This window comes from Boleophthalmus pectinirostris, unplaced genomic scaffold (assembly GCF_026225935.1).
Source record: "Boleophthalmus pectinirostris isolate CB_2022bp ecotype Guang Dong unplaced genomic scaffold, ASM2622593v1 HiC_scaffold_12, whole genome shotgun sequence".
NCBI classification, from domain to species: Eukaryota; Metazoa; Chordata; class Actinopteri; order Gobiiformes; family Gobiidae; genus Boleophthalmus; species Boleophthalmus pectinirostris.
This window is the reverse complement of record NW_026571018.1, coordinates 8,201,060-8,225,006: the sequence shown is the minus strand read 5'-3', so window position 1 is coordinate 8,225,006 and position 23,947 is coordinate 8,201,060. Positions and strand designations below refer to the sequence as shown.

Here is a 23,947-nt window from a genome sequence, read left to right as displayed (position 1 = left end):
TTTTGGGTGTTTTGTGGAGTGGGTAAGACTGTGTTTTTAGTGGCAGGATAACTATGGCCATTGACATGCACTAGCCTAGCACCAGCGACCTCTGTAAATACAAGGAATCTCTCTGGCTCACTAGGAAATGAGGTCCTGTGTCCAAAATTCTGGACTGTCCCTTTAATGGAATTTAAAATAAAAATCTTAGGGTTATTAACAGTTATTGACAAATTGAAAATAATGCAAAAAAAACCCTAATATAAACCAAGACTAAAATTGTGGTCGCTTCTATTGTGGCTCCTCTTTTATATCCTGCAGCCATGTTAAATTCTATTCGTTTTATCTGCCTCTCTGCCCTGTGCTGCTTCTTTATTCCACTGATGGGTTTAGTCTGTGAGCGGTGGCTGCCCTCTCTCCCCCGGGGCCACTGGGAAAAAAGGAGAAATGGTGCTCGTTTGAGCGGGGAATAGGAAATATTTGATATCTCGCGGTCAGCACTTTCTCAATCTCCAACGGGCCTCTCCGGTCTGAGCCCCGTCGCTCGCCTCTGTGTTTCCAAAACAACACGTGCCCCCGATTTATGAAAATACACCGACACCTCTGTAGCTCACAGTCTGTGTGACCGCCAGTACCCTCCATCTACTTCGTATGCGGAGCCCAGTCTAACCTGTCATATGCGGCGAAATGGCTATAAAAATCTGCCTTTTTCTCAGCACAAGAGTTATGCTTTAGTGAAATTGAGTTGTTCAGATTTGTGAGAGTAAAAATAGTACTTTGAGGTGATGAAACACATTAAAGGGCCCAAATTACGCAATTTTCTGATCTGTTATCGAGGGTGTAGGTTTGCATAGGGACGTGGGGACACATCACAACCAATATTTGGGGAAGACAAAATAGTCCCTACCAATATTTGCCATTTTATTTGAATAAACAAACATATACATTTATTTCAATATTTTTCCAAACTCAATAATATTAATTAAACAGGTTTTAGTTCACATTTTGTTTATTAGACGTTCTGTCATGTATTCAGTGATATGACGACAGGGTTACTCCTGCCGCCGTTTCATTGGCTGCAACAGAGTGATGTCATTAGTGGAGTCAGGAGCCTAAACTGGGGTCAGTTTCTATACATTTTGTCCCAACATGTCACAGTTATTAGGAATGCTTTTGGGTTAAGGCTACAACATGCAAAAGAATTACATTTGTTGAAATCTAGAGGGGAACATGCCTTTAATACAAAACGACAACCAGAACAGTCAAACCAATTCATACGAACCAACCAGCGTCAAATTGAAGTTCATTCCTCCACTTAAATTATCTGGAAATGCCATCTTTGTGTGGACAGGCCCAGCGCCCAAAGATGTCGGCTTGAGCAGGCGTGAGTGAAAACGCTGCACCAAACTTTGAAAAACTTTTCAAATGGAACTTACTTGGCTTCATCCTCAATTAAACTTGCCTTATAATGAGTCGCCGTGGAAAAAGAGCGACTATCACCACAAGTGCACCTCCCAGAACGGAGCCCTACTCGTGCAGCCGGACTCTACTGACAATATTCCTCGGAAAAATTTACGGACTTTACCTCACAAATATCTCATCACCAACAAGCAAAGGGAAATCTGCGACAAACTTCAAATTTATATCTGGATTGTTATTGCTTTAAAATGTAAATAATGTGTAGACATTTTATTATTTATCCAGACTCCAGAGTACAAGAAATTATTTATTTGTTCTTATCTAGAATGTTTTTCTGTTGCACAAGAGCCCAAAATGTTCTTAAAATTTGAAAATAAATAAATAAAATGAACACAATACTTGCACTAGGATTTGCATAAACTCTAATTATGTTGATGTCTGATAATAGTAAAATAACTGCACACATGAAAATATCACCTTTAGTTTGTGAAGTAGATCATGAGTCTGTTTGTAGCCTTGAGCGCCAAACTGTCAGTCATTGTCTTGTCATTGTGCCTTAACGAAACAATTAATTAATATTTATGAATGCGTTTAATAATTCAAACTTGCAGGAAAGTGAATGACAGCTGCTGCTATACCTTTATTATTGATCGCAAATGTCACATAGATTTGCAATTACGTCAAGTTATATTTTATTCATTTTTCATTTGTCACATGCACTAATAAAGCAAAAAAAAAAATCCAGAACCTGCAAAAATGTTAATATTTTTGGTGAAATTTTAAATACAATGAATGAGTGTATTGTGTAACTTTACTCGTGGAGGGTTCGTCAAACACTTTTCTCTATGGAAATGTTAGTGCTTTATCTGGAATGTTTCACAGTATGATGTTAAACCTTTCTATCTCTGTCTACAAACAAAGAGCCGCTTTCCTTAACTCCAGCTGTTAAAAGAGCTCTAACTTCCACATTTCAGACAAAAAGCAAATAATCCAGTCCATTTACGTGAAATCCAGAGTGACAAAAAGTCCATTAATACTTGTGTGCCAGTCTGAGCTGATCATTATTTATGAAAGTTTAGCTTCAGTTTTTTCACGTAGTCACAGAGTCATGTGACCTGAATGTAGTAGCTGCATGACTAAATTGCTCTGTGAATGAGTGCACAATAGAGGGCGCTAAAGAGTGCGGGCCTATGTAGTGAATGAGGGGTTGAGCCCAATTTGTGGGTGTGTGTCAAACCATCTGCATCACGACACAGAGAGTCTGCGTTTCCGTGAACTCCTTCTGTAGAGCTTCTGCCTCTACAGGGGGGAAGCGACGCAGACAATAAGGGCTGTGATTGGTCCTCTCTACATCCACTCTACGTTAGGGATCGGCATGATCAGTCGACTAATCGATAATTGATCATTAAGAATTTCATTGATTGCGTTCATTTTTAATCAACAAACCGAATGTAGGTTGTTGTGCGTAGAAACGAGGCTGCGTCTGACACAAACACGGGAGTTGTGGCCTCACAGTCTCATGTTTTGGCTCTGGCTCCTCCTTGAAGATCAATACACCACTCAGAGTGCGTTTACCTGCACATCAGTGTCCCGGTTTCGTCATGGTGCATGTACACTTGTACTTATACTTATACTTATACTTATACTTATACTTATACTTATACATGTTACTGCAACATAAAGAGTTGCGCTAAAACTGCACACGTCTGATCTCTGAAAACATGAACCATCTCCAACGCGACACACAAACAGAACAGACTCACCATAAACAGCACATCCTCTGTCACAGAGAGAACACTCATATTCCACTGAGTCATGTCCTTTAGTCTGACAGAAACCGAACCACATCAGCGCATAAGAGCTGTTTTTTGTTTTTTTTACTTAGTTCATGCAAATGAGCCATGCAGTTTTAAGTTTTGTTTCAGTAAGACTTGCGTAAAGCTGCATTAAAGACATTATAATGTCAAACGGGCTGATGTGGCTTTAAAGTGTTGATGGTTTATATGCTGTAAAGTTGAGTTTATTTATGCAAATCAGTAATATTAATAATAATGGTTATACTTTTACTTTTAATATTTATTCTTACTTTTAATATAAAAACATTCATGATTAACCGAAAATCGTTAATTCTCCTGACGATCGATTAAGAAAATTTTATCGAATGCCCATTCCTATTTTACATACATTTCCGATACACCACTTTCCCGCTTCATTTTTTAAACAGAATCGTAATTTTAGCCTCCTTGTGTTGTGGCGGTGAATTACTTCGTGGCGCACAAACCGCGACGCAGATCCATAAATCAAAAACGATGGCGGCAGTGTGTGTTGAGTTAAACCAGAACTATAATTTGGCTTTTAGGGACTAGGGTGGACATTTGGACTATTTGCTGGACGACTTGAGCGGCATTTAACCATTAGAATTCTCACAGACTGTGGAATATATATAATATTTAAGCCTTCCGTGCGTACGCCTTCAGCCGTAAATCAGCGCGCTTTATAACAGCTAGTCCCTTAACGTGATCTACAGTTTTGATTTACATCCTAAGAATCGGCCATAAAGAGCCTCACAAAGTCTATCGGAGAGGTAGATTGGATTTAGGCGAGGTTTATTTTACGCTCAAAGCCAATTAAAACCAGCAAATAAATAATGCCAGGATTTTTTATTTATATATTAAATTTTTTTTCAGTTTTTTTCCTGTGCATGGATTTGCCCTTGGAGTCTGGCCTCTCCTCTCTTGGTTAAAATACGAGCAGCTATTGCCAAGAAGACGTATAGCCAAGTTTAGTTATATCATTTTTATTATTATTTTTTAACTAATAATAATAATAATTTTTAAAAAGTGCCGTATCAGAGCTTTTGCCAGTATCGTCATAGAAACAACGCTATAGCAGACACTTGAAAGATATACAAAAAGCAATAATGAGAAAAAATAGACTGCAATTTTGTACTTTCTAACTTTTACTTCGTCCGTCTCCTGCTTGTTTCTATGGGTACGTCATTGCTCTGCCTGGAATGTTCCGCAGTATGACTTTAAACAGCTCTACCTCACATTTATTCAATTACAGGTGGTTTTCTAGCTCAAAATACCTAGAAAAACATTAATTCTCATTGTGATGGCGTCGCCTCTCCACAGATCTGACCTGTAACTCATTCTGGTTTGGTTTCCATGAGGATAGAAAAGTTTAATGCCATACTGTGAAACATTCCAGACAAAGCAAAATAAGAAAATGTTTTTAAAATGATGCTTTAAGATTGTAATGGACAGTAAAAGAGGAAAAAAGGTGAAAATAATGTTAGTTAAGTATAGTGGCCAAAAATTTTAAATAGAAAAAAAGAAAAAGACAGAAAGAGAAAAGAAATTTAAATAATAAATTGGACAAAATATCAATATAAAGGGGCCTAGCAGTGTGGTTATGCTGCACTACAACATTACTTTTGTTTTATTTAATTAAATTTGTGTTGGTGTGTGTGTTTTTGTGTTTTATTTTTTTTGTTGATTATTGTATTTTGTTAAATGTTATATTCTGTTGTCTTTAATTTAAAAAACAAACAAACATCTCCCTTGAGAAAAGCATTTGACGGAAAAAAGTAAGAAATCTGTGTATCGTTCATTCGTTTTTCAAAATAAAACCAAAAATAAGAAAATGAAAAAAAAAAAAAAAAAAAAAAACTATTTTCTTCATTATTTATCTTCAAAACAAAAAAACAAAAAAAGAAGCTAACAATTTGTTTGTGTTTTTTTCAGTTTCTGATTTTGTGTTTAAATGAATAATGGGGGGAAAAAAACTGATAATGCCTGTTTCCGTGACTTAAACTGCGATGCCGGACTTTTGCACTGTATACGGACTGAACCAAGACTGAACCAGGGCTGAGTGTGGGGACGGGCTGAGAGGTGCGCCTGTGTAGACCATCAGGTGACCGCAGGAGAAAGGACTGACATAGAGCTTTGTGCCCCACGGGGATCAGTGCAGCCATTGCCCGATTGCGGACACTCTCTCACTTTCAAGTCCAAGATTAGTCCTGGTTCAGTTCTGGTTAGTTCTGGTTTAGACCAGGTTTAGTCCTGGTTTAGTCCTGGGATCAGTCCTGTTTTAGACCTGGTTTAGTCCTGGGATCAGTGCTGTTTTAGACCTGGTTTAGTCCTGGTTTAGTCCTGGGATCAGTCATGGTTTAGACCTGCTTCAGTCCTGGTTTAGTCCTGTGATCAGTCCCGTTTTAGACCTGGTTTAGTCAGGGTTCAGTACTGGTTTAGACCTGTTTTAGTCCTGTTTTAATCCTGGTTCAGTCCTGGTTTAGTTCTGGTTCAGTCCTGGTTCAGTCCGTATGCGACGCAAAAGTCCGGCGTTGCAGTTTAAGTCACGGAAACGGGAAATAATATCCTTTTTTTCCATTATTCATTTAAACATAAAATCGAAAACTGAAAAAAAACAAATCGTTATCTATTTTTTTCATTTTGGTTTTGGAGACAAATAATGAAGAAAATAGTTGTTTTTTCGTTTTCTTATTTTTGGTTTTATTTTGAAAAACGGATGAACGAATGACACACAGATTACAAGACACACGCACAAGATTTTGTTCACTTTGTACATTTTTATTTTTATTTTTTAATACAGTGCATGCTTTTGCCCTTGGAGCGCGGCCTCTCCTCTCGTGGTTAATATATGAGCAGCCATTGCCAAGAAGATGTATAGCCAAGTTTATTTATATATATTTATTTTTTTATGGTTGATGATTGAGTGTCTGTGCCTTGGCTCTTCTGTCTGCAGGTCCTCCCACTATCTCCAGCACGCAGACCCAGCAGGCGCTCTACGGAGAGAAGGGCCAGATCAAGTGCTTCATACGCAGCACCCCACCGCCGGATCGCATCGTGAGTCACCTGACCCGACACCTCCACGCACCCATGTCCGAGCACCCCAAGGATCCACAGTGCATTATGGGAGGGAAGAGGGGGGTCATAGAGAAAATATTGAGTTTAAAGGTTCAGTTACGAAGGTTTCCTCATCAAAAACATAAACCATCAAAAACAGACCATAACAGGACTAAAACCAGGACCAAACCAAGATTGAACCAGAACTAAACTAGGACTGAACCAGGGGCCGTCACAGGACTAATTTAGGACTAAACCTGGACTAAACCAAGACTGAACCAGGACTAAACTAGGACTGAACTAGGACTGAACCAGGACTAAACCAAGACTGAACCAGGACTAAACTAGGACTAAACTAGGCCTGAACCAGGACTAAACCAAGACTGAACCAGGACTAAACTAAGACTGAGCAAGGACTGAACCAGGACTAAACTAAGACTGAACCAGTACTAAACTAAGACTGAACTAGGACTGAACCAGGACTAAACCAAGACTGAACCAGGACTGAACTAGGACTGCACCAAAGACCATAACAGGACTAAATCAGGACCAAACCAAGGCTGAACCAGGACAAAACTAGGACTAAATTAGAACTGAATTAGGAGTGAACCAGAGACCATAACAGATCAATCCTGGTTCAGTCCTAGTTAAGTCCTACTTAAATCCAAGTTCAGTCCTGGTTCAATCTTAGTTTGGTCCTGGTTTAGTCCTAGTTTAGTCCTAATTTAGTCCTGGTTCAGTTTTGGTTTAGTCCTAGTTCAGTCCTAGTTCAGTCCTGGTTCAGCCTTGGTTTCGACCTGGTTTAGTCCTGTTACGGTCTCTGGTTCAGTTCCAGTTCCGTCCTAGTTGAGTCCTGGTTCAGCCCTAGTTCAGTCCTAGTTTAGTCCTAGTTTAGTCCTGGTTCAGGCTTGTTTTTTCATGTTATGGTTTTTGCTTCAGTCCTAGTTCAGTCCTGGTTTAGTCCCGGTTTAGTCCTGGTGCAGTCTTGGTTTAGTCCTGGTTTAATCTCATATCAATCCTGGTTCAGTCCTAGTTAAATCCAAGTTTAGTTCTGGTTCAGTCTAGGTTTTGTCCTGGTTTAGTCCAGTTACGGTCTCTGGTTCAGTCCTAGTTCTGTAGTTTAGTCCTGGTTTAATCTCAGACCAATCCTGGTTGAATCCTGGTTCAGTCCTAGTTAAATCCAAGTTTAATCCTGGTTCAGTCCCTGGTTTTGTTCCAGGTTTAGTTTTTGCTTAGTCCTGGTTTAGTCCTGGTTTAGTCCTGGTTTACAGGTCAGACATTTGCCTAAAACATACAGTACCTGATCATCGTCGACCAGACTTCAGCGCTGGTCATCTGGACTCTGTTTTTGCATTTCGGCTTTTATCCAGGAGCCGTTTTTAGTTTGATGATACTGGCTTGAGTCTCTAGGATTTACACTGCTCTGAGTTAACTGTGTCCAGCCCCAAAGGAGGAGTTTTAGAGCGAACCGTGATGAGCTAATCAGGTACTTAACTATACTGAAGGTGAGACTGCCAATTCACCATAACGAGCCATAATGATGTTAGCTGTAAACAAGGGCAGGGCGGTTTCACTCTAAAACGCCTCCTTCGAGACTCAACTTTGTTCTCTCGGAGCATAGTGTTTCAAAGCAGCGCCTTCAAATTGAATTAAAGCTCTGTTCAGATCATGGACTGTGTAAAGACGCGGACTAAAGGAGTGTGACGTCACCGATAGAGTTCAGCTCCAGTCAAATGAAAAATCTGGAGAATACACGCATCAAGAATCTTGGACTTCCAGTCATTGCGCAATGCATACTGGGAAGGATTTTCCGAAAAAGTGAGCATCAAACCGCCACGTTTGTTTTCCCAGTGGGATGCGTCTTTCCACAAAGCCGATCTTTTCAAGTCTTTCGAACCATATCACTTTTGTTTCTGATTCTGATATTGTCATATTTTAGTTTGGGGATTCGGACATCGTAACTGTGTGGTTGTTGGATCCTAACAGCGGGAAAAAGCTCTAGACATTTGTGTGCGAACTCCATAAATGCAAAAGGGAATCAGATGTGCGTGACTGCAAACCTCCGTTCAAACTGTTTCCCTTCTCAACAGAATAGAAAAATAGTGAAAGGTGAAGGCGATGGGCAGGATTGATCACTGGCATTAAATCAACAAAATACAAGATGCAGATGTGTTATTATTTGCCAAAAGTAATAAGTAATTTTAAAAAATGGGCCATGACAACTTTTGAGGATTGCTTCATAGGGACAGTTCAAGTGGTGGGGGGCAGAGGGGCTCGCGGGCCTTAGTATGATGACCCCTGATCTAAGGTGTTTCTGCGGGACGTTTTAGATGCGTCTCCAGATAGACTTTGCATGTAAACTCAACACCGTGACGCTCCAGTCTGAATGCAGCTTTACATGGCTGTACACTGCAATTTAGTAATTTTTTAATTCCTTTAAAAAAAAAAAACTACACGAGATTTTGTTCACTTACTTCATTGATCCACTTTCCTCCCACATCTCCACATTCGAGTCCACACATGAACTTCAAATTAACATTAACTGCACCAGAAGTCTGAGACAGTTTTACATTTCACAAAAGTCAAACATCAGTCCAGTGAAAACAGAGGGGAGCCCGGACCTGCAAGACTTTATAAGCTTCAATAATTAGTGCGGGCCGATCCGTCTCATTCTCCTGGTGAAATGAGAGTTAGATTTGGGCACATTAGGAGATAATTAGAGAACATTAAAGGATGATTCAAAGTGAGCGCGATCAGTGAGTTATAGTCTGAATGTGTGTAGGATCGTCCCTCCAGTCTTTATGAACACGCCTGGTTCGTTCAAGGTAAGGGCGCTTTTATAAAGATATAGTCGAATTTGTTCAAAAAATACTGCTGAGGGACTAGTTTCCTTAGGCACATAGACTGTATAAAGAAGTGGACATAGGCTACGATCAATTTGTTTTGTTTTTTTTGTGAAATCCGATGTTTTTGCGAGGTCGTTCACGTTTCCAATTAAATGTGACTTGTACGTGATCTCCAGTGTGAACATTAAACGGCCCAAAAGTGTCCCTCATGTGCACTGGAGGACACGATGACGTCAACCGCAGTGAGCGTGCTCTGTGTTTACGGAAGTTGTGCAAACATGGACAAGCATTGAGCACCTGGAGATTTTAAAGTTCCTCTCGTACCGGAGCCAGAACATGAACAACTTACTTGTTTTAAGGAGAAGACTGAGAAGGAGAAGCACAAGGTAGCAGAATAGTGACGTTTGTGGCTTGTTGATAGGTGTAGGTCGCACAGCTGTTCAGACTGAAGTCGCATGTCAAAAGATCGGATATGTATCGGTTTTAGGAGCACATATCCAAGTGGCCTGGGTTGCATTTGAAAAAACTGATCCGTGTCGTTCAGACTGTCATTAAAAGATCAGATACAGGTCACATAGGGGCCAAAAAAGTCGGATTTGGGTCACTTCAGGCTGCAGTCTGAACGCAGCCTAAGTGAACGTGATGTCACCCATAAGTAGTGTTCAGCTCCAGTCAAATGAAGCTCACCGAGGCTTGTAGTTATAGGAGCAAATTTGAAGCCAGGTCCGTATTAAGAACAGGAATTTAATGACATACAAAATAGTGAAATAAAAACACCAGGATCATGTAGAACACCTCCGTGAAGTTGGCCCCCCATCAAACGCAAACTTTTGTGCTTCATTTGTGCTGGAAAAAGTTTCAAGTGTGCTACTTTAGTTTTTGAGATATTAACAATTCTTTTTTAGGTCAAATTGGGGTCAGCCAGCCCCCAGAAAGCTTAAAAATGCTCCAAAAATGGCTAAAAGTGGTGTCAATCATTTGTGTTGTTTTGTGCTGTGAAAAGTTTTGTTTGTGCCGCTTTAGTTTTTGAGATATTAACAATTGTTTTATAAGTCAAACAGGGGTCAGCCAGCCCCCAGGAAGCTTAAAAATACTCTAAAACACCTAAAAATTGTGTCAATTATTTCTGCTTTGTTTGTGCTGCAAAAAGTTTTGTTTGTGCGATTATGGTTCTTAAGATATTAGTCATTTTATTTTTGACCAAAGACGTCATCCAGACCCTCAAAATCTCAAATAACGCTCAAAACATGCAGAAAATTATACGAAATGTGCTGTGGCAATTTTCATTTGTGGGAGTATATTTCTAAAATTATTAATTACTATTTTTGTGGAAATTATATGACGTCATTTCCGCTCAGCTGATGGGAGTGGCTTTAGCAAAACTCTGCAAAACTATTGAAGATAAACGAGGTGGTGGAAAAGTGTGTATTATTATATAAAATATGAATCAAAAGCAAGTTACTAAAGACTGATACATACTTTTCCAGCCTGAGATCGTTTATGTTCACTAGTTTTGCAGAGTTTTGCTAAAGCTGTCAGCTGAGTTCCAACTGTTCCACCTTGTGATGTCATGTGGTAATACAGGAAAATCCATGTATCATTTGTTTATTTGTTTTTCAAAATAAAACCAAAAATAAGAAAATGAAAAAACTATAATATTCTTCATTATCTGTCTCAAAACCAAAATGAAAAAACTGATAACAATTAGTTTTTTCAGTTTTTGATTTTGTGTTTAAATGAATAATGGAAAAAACGGATATGGACCATTTCCTGTTTCCGTAACTTAAACTGCGATGCCGCTTACGGACTGAACCAGGCCTAAACAAGGTCTAAACCAGGACTAAACAAGGTCTAAACCAGGACCAAACAAGGTCTAAACCAGGACCAAACAAGGTCTAAACCAGGACCAAACAAGGTCTAAACCAGGTCTAAACCAGGACTAAACCAGAACTGAACCAGGACTGAGTGTCGGGACGAGCCCTGATGTGCACCTGTGTAGACCATTGAGTGACCACAGGCAAAAGGTTTAGTCCTGGTTCAGTCCTGTTTTAGTCCTGGTTCAGTCTGTATGCGATGCAAAAAGAAACGGACATTATCAAGTTTTTCCATTATTCATTTAAACACAAAATCGAAAACTGAAAAAAACAAATTATGTTTTTTTTTTTTTTTTTTTTTTTCATTTTGGTTTTGGAGACAAATAATGAAGAAAATCGTTGTTTTTTCATTTTCTTGTTTTTGGTTTTATTTTGAAAAACAAACAAATGAAAAATACTCAGATTCAGGAAGAGCACCATTGTGTTTTTAAACTCCACGCACCTTCACTAGCATCATTTGGATGATTTCAGACCTGGAATTTCCGATCTCTACTAAACAAAACAAAAGTCACCGTTTGATGACATCACAAGGTGGAACAGAGCATTTTGAGCTTTGGAGATGTAGACAAACTAATAATAAAGGATCACAAACATGTATGTATGAAACAAAACACAACTCCAGGTATGATTTTGATGAGGACTATAACTTAAACCTTAATATTACTCAAGTGAAAGTTTAGTATCAGAAAACTACTCTGGAAATGACTACTAACTCTCACTTCAGTATGTGTTTCCCCACTGACTTTCTGTCCTCGTTTGTCCAGGCGTGGTCGTGGAAGGAGACGGTTCTGGAGTCGGGTACATCGGGTCGGTACACAGTGGAGACGGTGAGCACAGAGGACGGGGTCATCTCCACTTTAACCATGAGTAACATCGTCCCCGCGGACTTCCAGACCATCTACAACTGCACCGCCTGGAACAGCTTCGGCTCAGACACCGAGATCATACGCCTCAAAGAGCAAGGTAACAGAAACACTGCCCCAAGTGTGAGTTTTGTTTCCTTTTTAGGATTTTTCTTCAGTAAAATTCAATGTAATTCAAAGTGCTTTCCAGAATAAGTAAGGCATTAGAGGTGCAACTTTTCAGCTACAGGGTCAGCCACATAATTGTCTCCATGGTGATGTTTCTGCTTTGCCAGGAATGTTCCACAGTATGCCATAAAACATATCTGTTTTACATTAAAAGACAGGGATTTTTATAGCTCAAAATACCTTAAAAACACACATTCACATTGTCAGTGTTGTCACCTCTCCACAGATCTGACCTGTAACTTGGCCTGTTTGTTTGGAAGTAAATATGTTTAATGCCACACTGTAGAAAATTCCAGGCAAAAGAACACATCTCTATGGAAACAAGCAGTGTTTTAGTCCTGATTTAGACCTGGTTTAGTCCTGGTTCAGTCCTGGTTTAGTCCTGGTTTAGACCTGGTTTAGTCCTGGTTCAATCCTAGTTTAGTCCTAGTTTAAATCTGGTTTAGTCCTAGTTTAGACTTGGTTTAGTTTTGGTTTAGTCCTAGTTTAGACCTGGGTTAGACCTGGTTTAGACCTGATTCAGACCTGATTTAGATCTGGTTTAGGCCTTTTTTTTTAGAACTGGTTTAGACCTGGTTTAGTCCTGGTTCAGTTCTGGTTCAGTCCAGGTTTCAGTCCTGGTTCAGTCCTGGTTTAGTCCCCCTGGTTCAGTCACGAATCGCATACCCCCACTTAAAAAAATCCCCACCACACCACTGAATAAGACCATTTTTGACAATCTTACAACTAATATTAAAGCTGCACTGTGTAACTTTGAAGGTGGAAGGCTTCTGTACTCGCCTGGAATGCTCCACAGTAGGGCATTAAACAATTACAGTTCAATAACAGGTGCTCAAAAACACTATTAACCTGTCTCCATTGCGATTACCAAACTTATTTTCCATACTGTGCAATAATCGGGCCAAAACAGGAATATCTCTATAGCGACACTCCACTAGAAAAGTTACCCAGTGCAGCTTTAAAGAGGAAAGACAAACGGGAGTACCAGTGAATGGGCTGGGAAGTGGTGGAGCGGCGGTCTTTGATGGTCTGACAGATTACAGGCCTTAGAAAATGAAGTTGCATCGTCTTCTAAAGGTTAACACACTTCACATTTTACCAACAATTTGTTCCATTCATCCCACAAGCGTGTCTTAAAACCTTTGGGGTCAGTTGGGAGTGAAGTGTACATTTGCACGCTGCTTTTACAGACTGTGTAAGCTGACCTTCAGTGGTGGGATGGGTGGAGCGCGTTTCTAATAAATGATCACTGGTGTCATTCCTTTAGCGAGCGGGCCCATTACTCTCCACATCTCCAAAGGTTACTTGTCAGGCAAATGTTAACAGAAATGCACAGAGTCTAAAAGCAATTGACCGGAGCTGTTGGATGTTCTGAGATTCTTGTAGAGTTATTCAGTTTGCATTACTGGAACATACGGAAGTTTATGTTTACTGTGAAAATAGGTCAAACGTTCTAGTGTTGCTCACAGAGACTGCACTGTAAACCTGAACATTCAAAGAAATTCAATAGATTAAGTTCTGTTTACTCAAAGTTTTAGAAATAGTCCTACTAACTTGATTATGTTAAGTTGCTGTAAAGTGTTCTTCTTTTTGAGTAATTTTAACTTTTTTTTTATTTTTTTGTAGGCAGAAGGATGTTTTGATGGTTTAATTAGTGACAATGTTCCCAAATAATGAAGTTTGAAGAGTGCTATATACAAAACAGGGAAACAACAAAGAAAAGGTATTTACAGTATGCAGTATGCAATATTTGCTTCATATAGTTTTCTACCATATGGTACAAGATTAGGTTGAAAAACCTCTTACTTTTTGAGTAATGAGATTTTTTATTAAGAAAGGTCATGGTAACGGAGGGAAAAATAAAGGAGAGAAAATTGTGCAAACAAGTAGAAGGTGCATATTTTGCATAATTTTGTCAGCTTTTTTCTTCCAAATACTACTAATATTACTTCAAAATGAAAGGAAACTATTTCTATAAAATATGTCAATCCTTCCAAGCAAATTTTTATCATTTTAAATACTTTTTTTTTTTTTTTTTTTTTTAAATCATGTACCTTGTAGCTTGACTGGGCCCAGGTACTGAATTATACTAGTTATACTGAATTCTTCCTCGAGGTTGTGTAGTTGAAGCACATAATTATTTTGGAGCGCCTGGTACTCAGCCAGTACTAAAACAACATACTAAAACAATGTGGACACTAACCACTAAACGTCTCTGAGTCGGACACACATAATAAATAAATAAACATAATAAAACGGTTGAAGAGTGGACCTGACGTCATATCCGAGATCCGAGTGGAAGTCGGATGGATAAACGAACGGAGCATCATTTCACACAATCCATCGGTCCCTTAAAATTCGATAATATGATGTTAAAACCTGAGCTCAAAAAAATACGTTTCAAAGGCTGCTCAGTGTGTTGGCCACGTACACAACAATATCCCTATTATTGCAAAGAAAATGTACACGAGATAAATACTGAGCTCAGAAATATGTGGTTTCATGTACTGAACGATAAGTCCATATAGTAATTATGATGACAGGTCTATCGTTAAGGACCGAAGCAGATGAAACGTGTATTCTACCAGCCCTCTGCTCTTCTGTGACCTCAGACATGGCGTACAAAGACATCGCCCTTTCTCTCCGTATTTGACATTCTGTAGCATGTAACCGTTAATAGGTCCCATAATGAGGTGTTTTGAACATACCTGGGACTCGGTGATGAAGTCAAACGATCTCTTTGTACTTTAAATAAGTCATTTGTGCGCCGTGACTCCTGCTGGTTCTGTGCAGCCACATGAACGTTAACAGGAAACTGAAGGCTTTTACAGTGAAGAAATTGGAGTAATCAACATTAAAGAGCTCATATTACACTATTTTCTGATCTGTTATGTTATTTCATCATCAGAAGCATACGTGGAGTTGGGTTACGTTTCATTCTTCGCTCAAGATCGAGAAATTAATTCAGCTTTAAAATCGGAATAAACCACCCAATTACTTCAGAGTTAAAGGGACAGTTCGGAATTTTGGACATAGGACCTCATTTCCTAGTGAGCCAGAGTGTTGGAGATGTGTGGAGATGCTTTTTTAAAATATTCCATCCAGTCCTTGTATTTGCTGAGGTCGCTGGTGCTAGGCTAGTGCATGTCAATGGCCACAGTTAGCCTGTCACTAAAAACAGTCTTACCCACTCCACAAAACACTCGAAGCAAATCTATTATTACACTAAACTGTTGATGTAAATGTCTGTGTCGATAGAATAATTTTAGAAGTAAAACCAACCTTGCATTTGAAGGATTTATGTCTGAGCAGCAGCAGCGAGTTGTACTTCCTGATAGAAGGTTTGGCAACGGCGGACTGATATATGAGAAAATAGTCCCTCAAAATGCGACGATTCATGCGATGCAAGGTTAGTTTTATTTCAAATATTACTCTATCAACACAGACATTCACATGGACAGTCTGGCGTAATAATACATTTTTTTTGGGTGTTTTGTGGAGTGGGTAAGACTGTTTTTAGTGGCAGGCTAACTATGGCCATTGACATGCACTAGCCTAGCACCAGCGACCTCTGAAAATACAAGGACTGGATGGAATATTTTAAAAAGTGTCTCCACACGTCTCCAACACTCTGGCTCACTAGGAAATGAGGTCCTATATCCAAAATTCTGGGCTGTCCCTTTAAGTTTAATTCCGAATAATCATTTTCTTTAATTCAGTGTTTACATAGTCCTTTTAAAGCGGAATTATTTTTTATTCAGACTTAAATCTCTCATGTAAACGTGGCAAGTGATAATAAAAACACTCTTTAGACAACAGAAAGCCATTTTCAACATTAAATCATAGTATTTTCTTTTATTTTTTATATATTACCATGTGGCCTTTTGTCTGTTACATTTAAAGCTATTCAGGAAAGGTTCATTTCTGTCTTGTGAATATGACTTTTCTTAGTATCGATTAGGGATGTAACAATAATCGAAATATCATGATATCGTATCATCTAAGTTCTCACAATAATATCGTGGACCAATATATCGAATTACAAGTGTCTTTGGTTAAATTAAGAGTTATGGTCACTGTTGGGCAAGTTACTTTGAAACTGTAATGCATTATTTATTACCTATTACTGTCATTTCAAAGTAATTCGTTACATTACAATATTACTGCATTTAAAATGTAAGGCATTACATTACTATTGCATTACTTTAAGTTACTCTCACCAAAATAACTTTTGCGCTGTATATGGACTGAACCAGGACTAAACCAGGTCTAAACCAGAGCTGAACCAGGACTAAGCCAGAAGTGAACTAGGACTAAAACAGGACTCACTGTAGGGACGGGCTCGAAGGTGACGCAGGAGAAAGGAGCGGCTCTGCTCCGCACCTCACGGAGGTAAGAGCGGCTGTCACCCTGCTGCTCGGGCTCGCGGCCCTGCTTTCAGCAACTATTTGCAGGTACCCGAGCCGGTGCAAGACTCTGTTACAGCGCGTAACTTCTACCTTCCTTCAGCGTGTCCAGAAGTCCAACTTTTTGTGTGATGGTTTGCATCTTCCTCTGCCTTTTGGGGGCGAGCGCAGGAGCCTTTGTCGGTGCAGAACGTTTCGTCGACGTTGTGGGTTTCGTCGGGGAGAAAACTTGCAACCGTACAGCACTTCAGAATCACACTGCTAGAGATTGAACATGTATTTAAATTTGTCAGCTGAACACATTCTGTACTGTACAGGAGACAGGAGTCCCTTGGCCAGTCAGGACGCAGCGGGAGGAACGCAATACGCATTCATACAATGTCAAAAAAAAAAAGGCATGCAAAATTGCACAGAAAAAAAAAAATCTGCGAGACCGCGAAAAGTGAACTGCGATAGAGGGAGGGACGAGTGTAAACCAGGTCTAAACCAGAACTGACCCAGGTCTAAACCAGGTCTAAACAGCGTGGAGTTCTTTGTCAGTCCTTCCTTTTTACCTGAAGGTCTATGAGGGCGCATCTCCGGCGTTTCACCGCTGCTGATATCGAGGTGATTTTAGCGAATTTGTATGAAGAAAAAAACACCACTTCAATCCAGGTTAAAAAAACAACAACACTGTAATGCGCGTTACTCACATTTGTACCGAGTAAAATATTACTATTTTTTCCCCTGTAATGCCTTACATTACTGCGTTACAGCAAAAAGTAATGCATTACTGTAATTCGTTACTTTTATAACGCGTTACTCCCAACACTGGTTATGGTGCAGGAATAGCTAAAAAAGACAGAACTACATAGACCATGATCCTTTGCTCCATTTCAGTGCAGACTACAAGAAGAAATAACAGTTCTAAACACTTTTAAGTTTTATTTCTTTGGCATTTTAAGAGGAAAAAGTAGCATATTAACAGTTTTGTTTTTGCCTCCACAAAATATCCCAATAAATATCGTACCTTGAGATGTACATCATGAAAATATCGTACCGAGAGAGTTGGATTTTGTTACATCTCTAATCATGAGCTTTCCCACGATATCGCAATAAATATCGTACCGTGAGGTTCATACCGTGACAATATCGTATCGTGAGACTTGGATATCGCTACACCCCTAGTATCGATACCTGCTCAAATGAGTATTTAGTCCTGATAGTACTTGTTGTATTGATTATTATTTGATTTTTGATGCTTTTGACATCCATTTTAGCTGCAAAAATCCTCACTACATAGAATTTTAATTACTTACACAACTTGGATGACAGAAGAAGTGTAATATTTAACGGAAATGTTTTAGTTTTGCTGAAAATAACTGTGTAAATATATGGAATTACTTTCACCCTAGACCTTTAAGGACTCTACAACTTTGTGCAACCATCGCTTTAGGTCTTCTAAAAGTGCTTCTCTTGCTTATACTGTACAAAACCAGAGTCGATTTTGTCTTATTTCCCCTGGAGGTGTTTGTTTCTCCAGACCAACGTGTAGATTGAAGAGCGTTTGATTTCACCGCAGTGATCAGAAGCGCCTCATGATCCGTTCACGCTGTGTTTATGTGTTTATCCTCCACAACAAGTCTGATTTTGTCAGATATTTTCCGAGGAGGTTCGCAGTGCACTCGACTTTTCTCTCCTCCTCCCTCTCTCGCTTCTCTGTCTCCCTCTTTTCGTCTCTTCTCTGTCACTCTTTCTTCTCCCTCCCTCCTCTCTTCCCCTCTCCTCTCTCTCTCCGCTCCCTCTTTCTTTCTCTTCTCTGTCTATCTCTCTCCTTCCTCTCTCTTCTCTCTCGCTTTCTTCTCTCCCTCTTTCTCTCCTCTCCCTCCTTCCCTCTCCCTTTCTGTCTCTCCTCTTTCTCACTGTCACCCCTGCCCTCTCTTTTTCCTTTGCCTCTCTCTTCTCTCCCCTCCCTCTTTCTCTCTATCCCTCCCTCCCTTCTGTCCCCTTCCTCCTTCTATCTCTCTCTCCTCTCCCTTCCCTCCCCCTCTCCTCTTTCTCACTGTCACCCCCGCCCTCTCTCTCTCTCCTCCCTCTCCTTCTTTCTTTTATATAATAAATGTATTGTTAAAAGTCAAAGTCTCCTTCTTTCCCTCCCCTCTCTCCCTTCTTTTCCCTCCCTCTGTCTCTCTACCTCTCTCTCCTTTTTCTCACTGCCATCCCCCCTCTCTCTCTCTTCTTCCTCTCTCCTCTCCCTGTCTTCTTCCTCACTGTCACCCCCACCCTCGCTCTTTCTCTCTCTCCTTCTCTCCCCTCCCTCTCTCCTTCCCCTCTCTCTATCTCTCTCTCTCTACCTCTCGCTCTCTCCTTCCCCTCTCTTTCTTCTCTCCTCTCCCTCCCTCTCTCCCTCTCGCTTGCTCCTTCCCTCCCTCTCTCTTCTCTCTCTCTCTCCCTCCTTCTCTCTCCCCTCCCTCCCTGTCTCTCTCTCCATCTCTCCTCGTTCTCAGTGTCACCCCCGCCCTCTCTCTTTTCCCTCCCTCGCTCTCTTCTCTCCCCTATCTCTCTCTCTCTATCTCCCTCCCTCTTTCTCTTCTTTCCACTGTCACCCCCCTCACTCTTTCCCCTCCCTCCCTCTCTCTCTCTGCTCTCCCCTCTCTTTCTCTCTCTCTCCTCCTCTCCTCTCTTCTCTCCCCTATTTCTCTTCGTCCCTCTCTCTCTCCTCGTTCTCACTGTCACTCCCCTCCCTCTCTCTCCTCCTCTCCCTCTCTCTCTCCCCCCTCCCTCCCTCTCTCTCTCCTCTTTCTCACTGTCACTCCCTCTCTCTTTCTCTCCTTTTTCTCACTGTCACCTCTGCCCTCTCTTTCTCTTCCCCTCTCTCCCCTCCCTCCTTCCTTCTCTCTCTCACCTCTCTCCCTCTTTCTCCCTCTCTCTTTCCTCTTTCACACGATCATCCCCACCCTCTCTGTCTTCTCTCTCTCTCCTCTTTCTCACTGTCACCCCCTCCCTCTCTCTCTCTTTCTTCTCTCTCTTTTTTATCACTTCCCAATCTCTAAAGAAGGTCAGAGGAGCCGCGTCTCTTTAAAGCGGCGTCGGTGAATTATGTCTCCTGACCACGTTGTCTGAAACACTTAGAGCCGCCCCATTTCCAGTTGGCGCTCGTCCAGAGCTCCGGCGCTCCGGCGTTCCCATCACGACGGAGCCGGAGTCGCACGGACGGACCGGAGCTCGGCTCGGCTTGGCACCGGCCGCCGTGTTGATGGTAATTGTTGGGAGCCTGTAAAGAGTAAACAGCGCGGACCATAAATAATAAAACAAATGACAAAAGGGAGAGAGGGAGCGGAGGGGGGGCAAGAGAGACCAGAGATAGAGAAGGGAGGAGAGAGAGAGAGGAGGGAGAGAAGGGAAAGCGGTAGAAAGAAAGAGAGAGAGGGAAAAAAGAGAGTTAGAAGGCGGGGGAAGGGAGGGAGAGAGGGAAAGAACAGAGAAGGAGAGAGGCAGGGAAAGAGGGACGGGGGGATTGGAGAAAAGAAGAGAGGAGGGAGAGGAGAGAGAGAAAGATGAAAGTGATAAGGAGAAAGAGAGGAAAGAGAGGAGGGAGAGAGCAAAGAGTGGGGGAAGAAGAGAAAGAGGAGAAAGAGAGGGAGGGAAAGAACAGAGAAGGAGAGAGGCAGGGAGAGAGGGATGGGGGTGGGAGATTGGAGAAAAGAAGAGAGGGAGAGGAGAGAGAGAAAGATGAAAGTGATAAGGAGAGAGAGAGGAAAGAGGAGGGAGAGAGCAAAGAGTGGGGGAAGAAGAGAAAGAGAGGAAGGGAAAAGAGAGGAGAGACAGAGAGAGGGAGGGAGAGAGGAAAGAGTAGGGAAAGAGGAGGAAGAGAGGGAAGGAAAAGAGAGGAGAGAGATGGAAAATGAGACAGGTAGGGAGAGAGGGAGAGAGGAAAGTAATGGGAAAAGAGAGGAGGTGGGGGAAGGGAGGAAAGAGAAGGAAAAGAAAGAGAAAGAGAGGGAGGGAAAAGCAAACATAGAGGGAGAGAGGGGGGTAGAAAAGAGGGGAGAGAGGGAGAGAAAGATGTGGAAGAGAACAGGGAAAAGAAGAGTGGGGGGATGGAACAGAGGACAGGCAGATAGAGAGAGAAAGATGAAAGATAGGAAGAGAGGAGGAGGGAGAGAGGGAAAGAAGAGAAAAAGTGGGAAGGAAAAGAGGAGATCGATAGAAAGTGAGACAGAGGGGGGGGGAAAGAGAGCGGAAAAGAGAGGTGGGGGAGAATAAGGAAAGAGGAGAAAGAAAGGGAGGGAAAAGAGAAGAGAGAGGAGAGACAGGTAGAGGAAAGCGAGAGAGAAAGGGATAGAAGAGTAGAGTGTAAAACAGTAGATTGAGAGTAGTGGACCAGCGTGTCGGGTCAGTGTTTCAAAGACGGTCCAATGATGAAGTGGAAAACTAGAGTGATTTATATCGACCACTTAAAGGGCCAGTACCTGATTTTAATTTATTCCTAGCAACATAAATGCTCTTTACATAATGCACTGTAGGGTAAAAGCTACTAAAAACAAAATTAATCTATTCACTTTGTATATGTGTATGGACGTGGCTCACGCTCATGGCTCCATCGACTCTGGCTCCAATTCACTTTATATTGAAAAAACTTTGCCGCTCTCTCTGTAACTGCAGCCGTCACTCCCCTCATTTTGGTATTAAAGTGTTCATATTAACCCACTCTACACGATCCTGGTGTTTTGTTTAGTTTTTTATTTTTCTATTTGTCCGTAAATAAAATCCAGTTCCTCTTGTGAGACTGACAGGCGGATCGGTGAGGTATGACTGTTGTGGTCAAAAGGCAAAGCTCTAGATTTACCGGTCAATCTACATTCCTACCCTCGCCTATGGTCATGAACTCTGGGTAATGACCGAAAGGACAAGATCGCGGATACAAACAGATACAAGCGGTCGTGGATACAAGTGGTTGAGGATACAAGCTGATACAAGTGGATACAAGCAGTCGTGAACACAAGCAGATACAACCGGTCATAGATACAAGAGGATACATGCGGTCATAGATACAAGCGGTCGTAGATACAAGCGGTCGTAGATACAAGCAGTCGTAGATACAAGCGGTCGTAGATACAAGCAGACACAAGCAGTCGTAGACACAAGCAGACACAAGCGGTCGTAGATACAAGCGGTCGTAGATACAAGCAGACACAAGCGGTTGTAGATACAAGCGGTCGTAGATACAAGCAGACACAAGCGGTTGTAGATACAAGCAGTCGTAGATACAAGCAGTCGTAGATACAAGCGGTCGTAGATACAAGCAGTCGTAGATACAAGCAGTCGTAGATACAAGCGGACACAAGCGGTTGTAGACACAAGCGGTTGTAGATACAAGCAGACGCAAGCGGTTGTAGATACAAGCAGTCGTAGATACAAGCAGTCGTAGATACAAGCAGTCGTAGATACAAGCAGTCGTAGATACAAGCAGACGCAAGCGGTTGTAGATACAAGCAGTCGTAGATACAAGCAGACACAAGTGGTCGTAGATACAAGCAGACACAAGCGGTTGTAGACACAAGCGGTTGTAGACACAAGCGGTTGTAGACACAAGCGGTTGTAGACACAAGCGGTTGTAGACACAAGCGATCGTAGATACAAGCAGTCGTAGATACAAGCAGACACAAGCGGTTGTAGACACAAGCGGTTGTAGACACAAGCAGTCGTAGATACAAGCAGTCATGGACACAAGCGGTCGTGGACACAAGCGGTCGTGGACACAAGCGGTCGTGGACACAAGCGGTCGTGGACACAAGCGGTCGTGGACACAAGCCTCGATGAGCTTCATTTGACTGGAGCTGAACACTATGGGTGGCATTACACTCACTTAGTCCACTTCTAAATACTGTCTATGGTAATAACTAACACTGCTGATTATAAAGATTGTTAGTGTGGTTATTTTCGAGTCTATATTTTGGAATATAACATGAAGTTTAACCATTTCTCTGCTTCCTTTGGTTGTGATTATACAAACCTTTAAAAAAAAACTGTTCATTTGATGTATAATAAAGAGAGAAATGTAAGTATTTCTAATGATTTAGTTTTCGTCCATCAGACTCTGCCCTGTGTTGACCTTCTGTTTTTGTGCTTTTTGTTTCAGAGACGCTGAGGCTGGCTGTGATCATCGGAGTGGCTGTGGGGGCGTTCCTGGCTCTGTCCATTCTGCTGGGGACGCTGGGAGCCTTCTGCTGCACCCGCTTTCAGAGAAGTAAGAGGATGTGAAAAACTTTATGTGACTAATAATTCTGAGTAATATACAGATAAAACAACAAAATTCTGAGTTAAAGGTTCCATATTACACTAAATTGACGCTTGAGCTTTAAGTCATGTTAGAATGTTGTTACCAAAAATGTACGTTGCAAACTCAGGATGATTTCATGGGCATCCAAAGGCTAACGTTTCTGTGTATCAATCCTGCCTATCGCTTTCGCCTTTCACTGTTTTTCAATTCCGCTGGGAAGGGAAACAGTTTGAACAGAGGTTTGCAATCACACACATCTGATTCCCTTTTGCTTGTATGGAGTTCACAAACTTCTGAAGCCCATTTCTCGAGCCGTTTTCCGCTGTTCGGACATCCGACAACCACACAATTACGATGTCTGAATCCCAAAACTAAAATATGACAATATCAGAACCAGAAACAAAAGCGATATGGTTCAAAAGACTTGAAAAGATCGGCTTTGACTTTTTCGATGGACCCTTCCCAGTATGCATTGCGCGATGACCGGAAGTCCGAAATTTGGGCTGCGTGTATAGTCCCTGCGCACACTCAATGAGACAATGAGAGCGTCACTGCCAACTAATGTAGCGGATGTGCAATTACACTTTATTCTAGTGACCAAAAAATGACCAGACTGAGAAGAAATGTCTCGTCTAATTGGTTATTTTGGATTCTATAGCTGCTTTATTTTACTTTTATAACTATAAGGGCGATTATTAGTTTTACCATGAACAATAAATACCAAATATATTTACTATTTTTAGTCATGCATATCAGTCACCACTTCCAGTTCATTTCCATATTAAAGCTGCTACCCGCCACTGTTTGCAAAATTAATTATGCACCAAACTATTTTGAGTTTTTAAAAAATCTGATTTATTTTCTAAATCATAAATCTGCACTTGACGCCCTTTCTGTTGACAAAAATAAATATCTCACGTTAACCCTGAGCTTGCATTGACACGTAACAAAATATTCTGAAACATTTTTGGAATGTCATGATTTTGCTTCAACATATTTTCACATTTACTTTTTTTTTTTTTACATCAAAAGTTCCATTGCCATCTGTCTATTACTGAAACATTTAACCTCTGTAGCCCTCCAACTCAAATGACCAAAAAGTAAACTGCGTGCGGTTATGAAAATCTATGTATTTGCATGGTCAATTTTGCAGAATCAAAGGTTACAGCACCAGCTCTGAAAGAAAAATCCATAATATGGATCCGTAAGGCTGTGCAGAGTGCTGTTCCTGAGTAGTGCGAGTGTAGTGTTATGTACTCTGG

The 23,947-nt window shown here is 41.1% G+C and overlaps 1 protein-coding gene across 1 annotated transcript in view; it reads left to right on the top strand.

Moving 5' to 3' along the window:
• LOC110156406 (kin of IRRE-like protein 3) overlaps window positions 1-23,947 on the top strand; it is a 319,679-nt gene that overhangs the window by 259,882 nt on the left and 35,850 nt on the right. Inside the window, exons 10-12 of the mRNA XM_055148711.1 lie at window positions 6,166-6,266; window positions 11,751-11,949; window positions 22,545-22,652. Of these exons, the coding sequence (XP_055004686.1) occupies window positions 6,166-6,266; window positions 11,751-11,949; window positions 22,545-22,652 (408 nt within the window). The remainder of the gene's footprint in view (window positions 1-6,165; window positions 6,267-11,750; window positions 11,950-22,544; window positions 22,653-23,947) is intronic.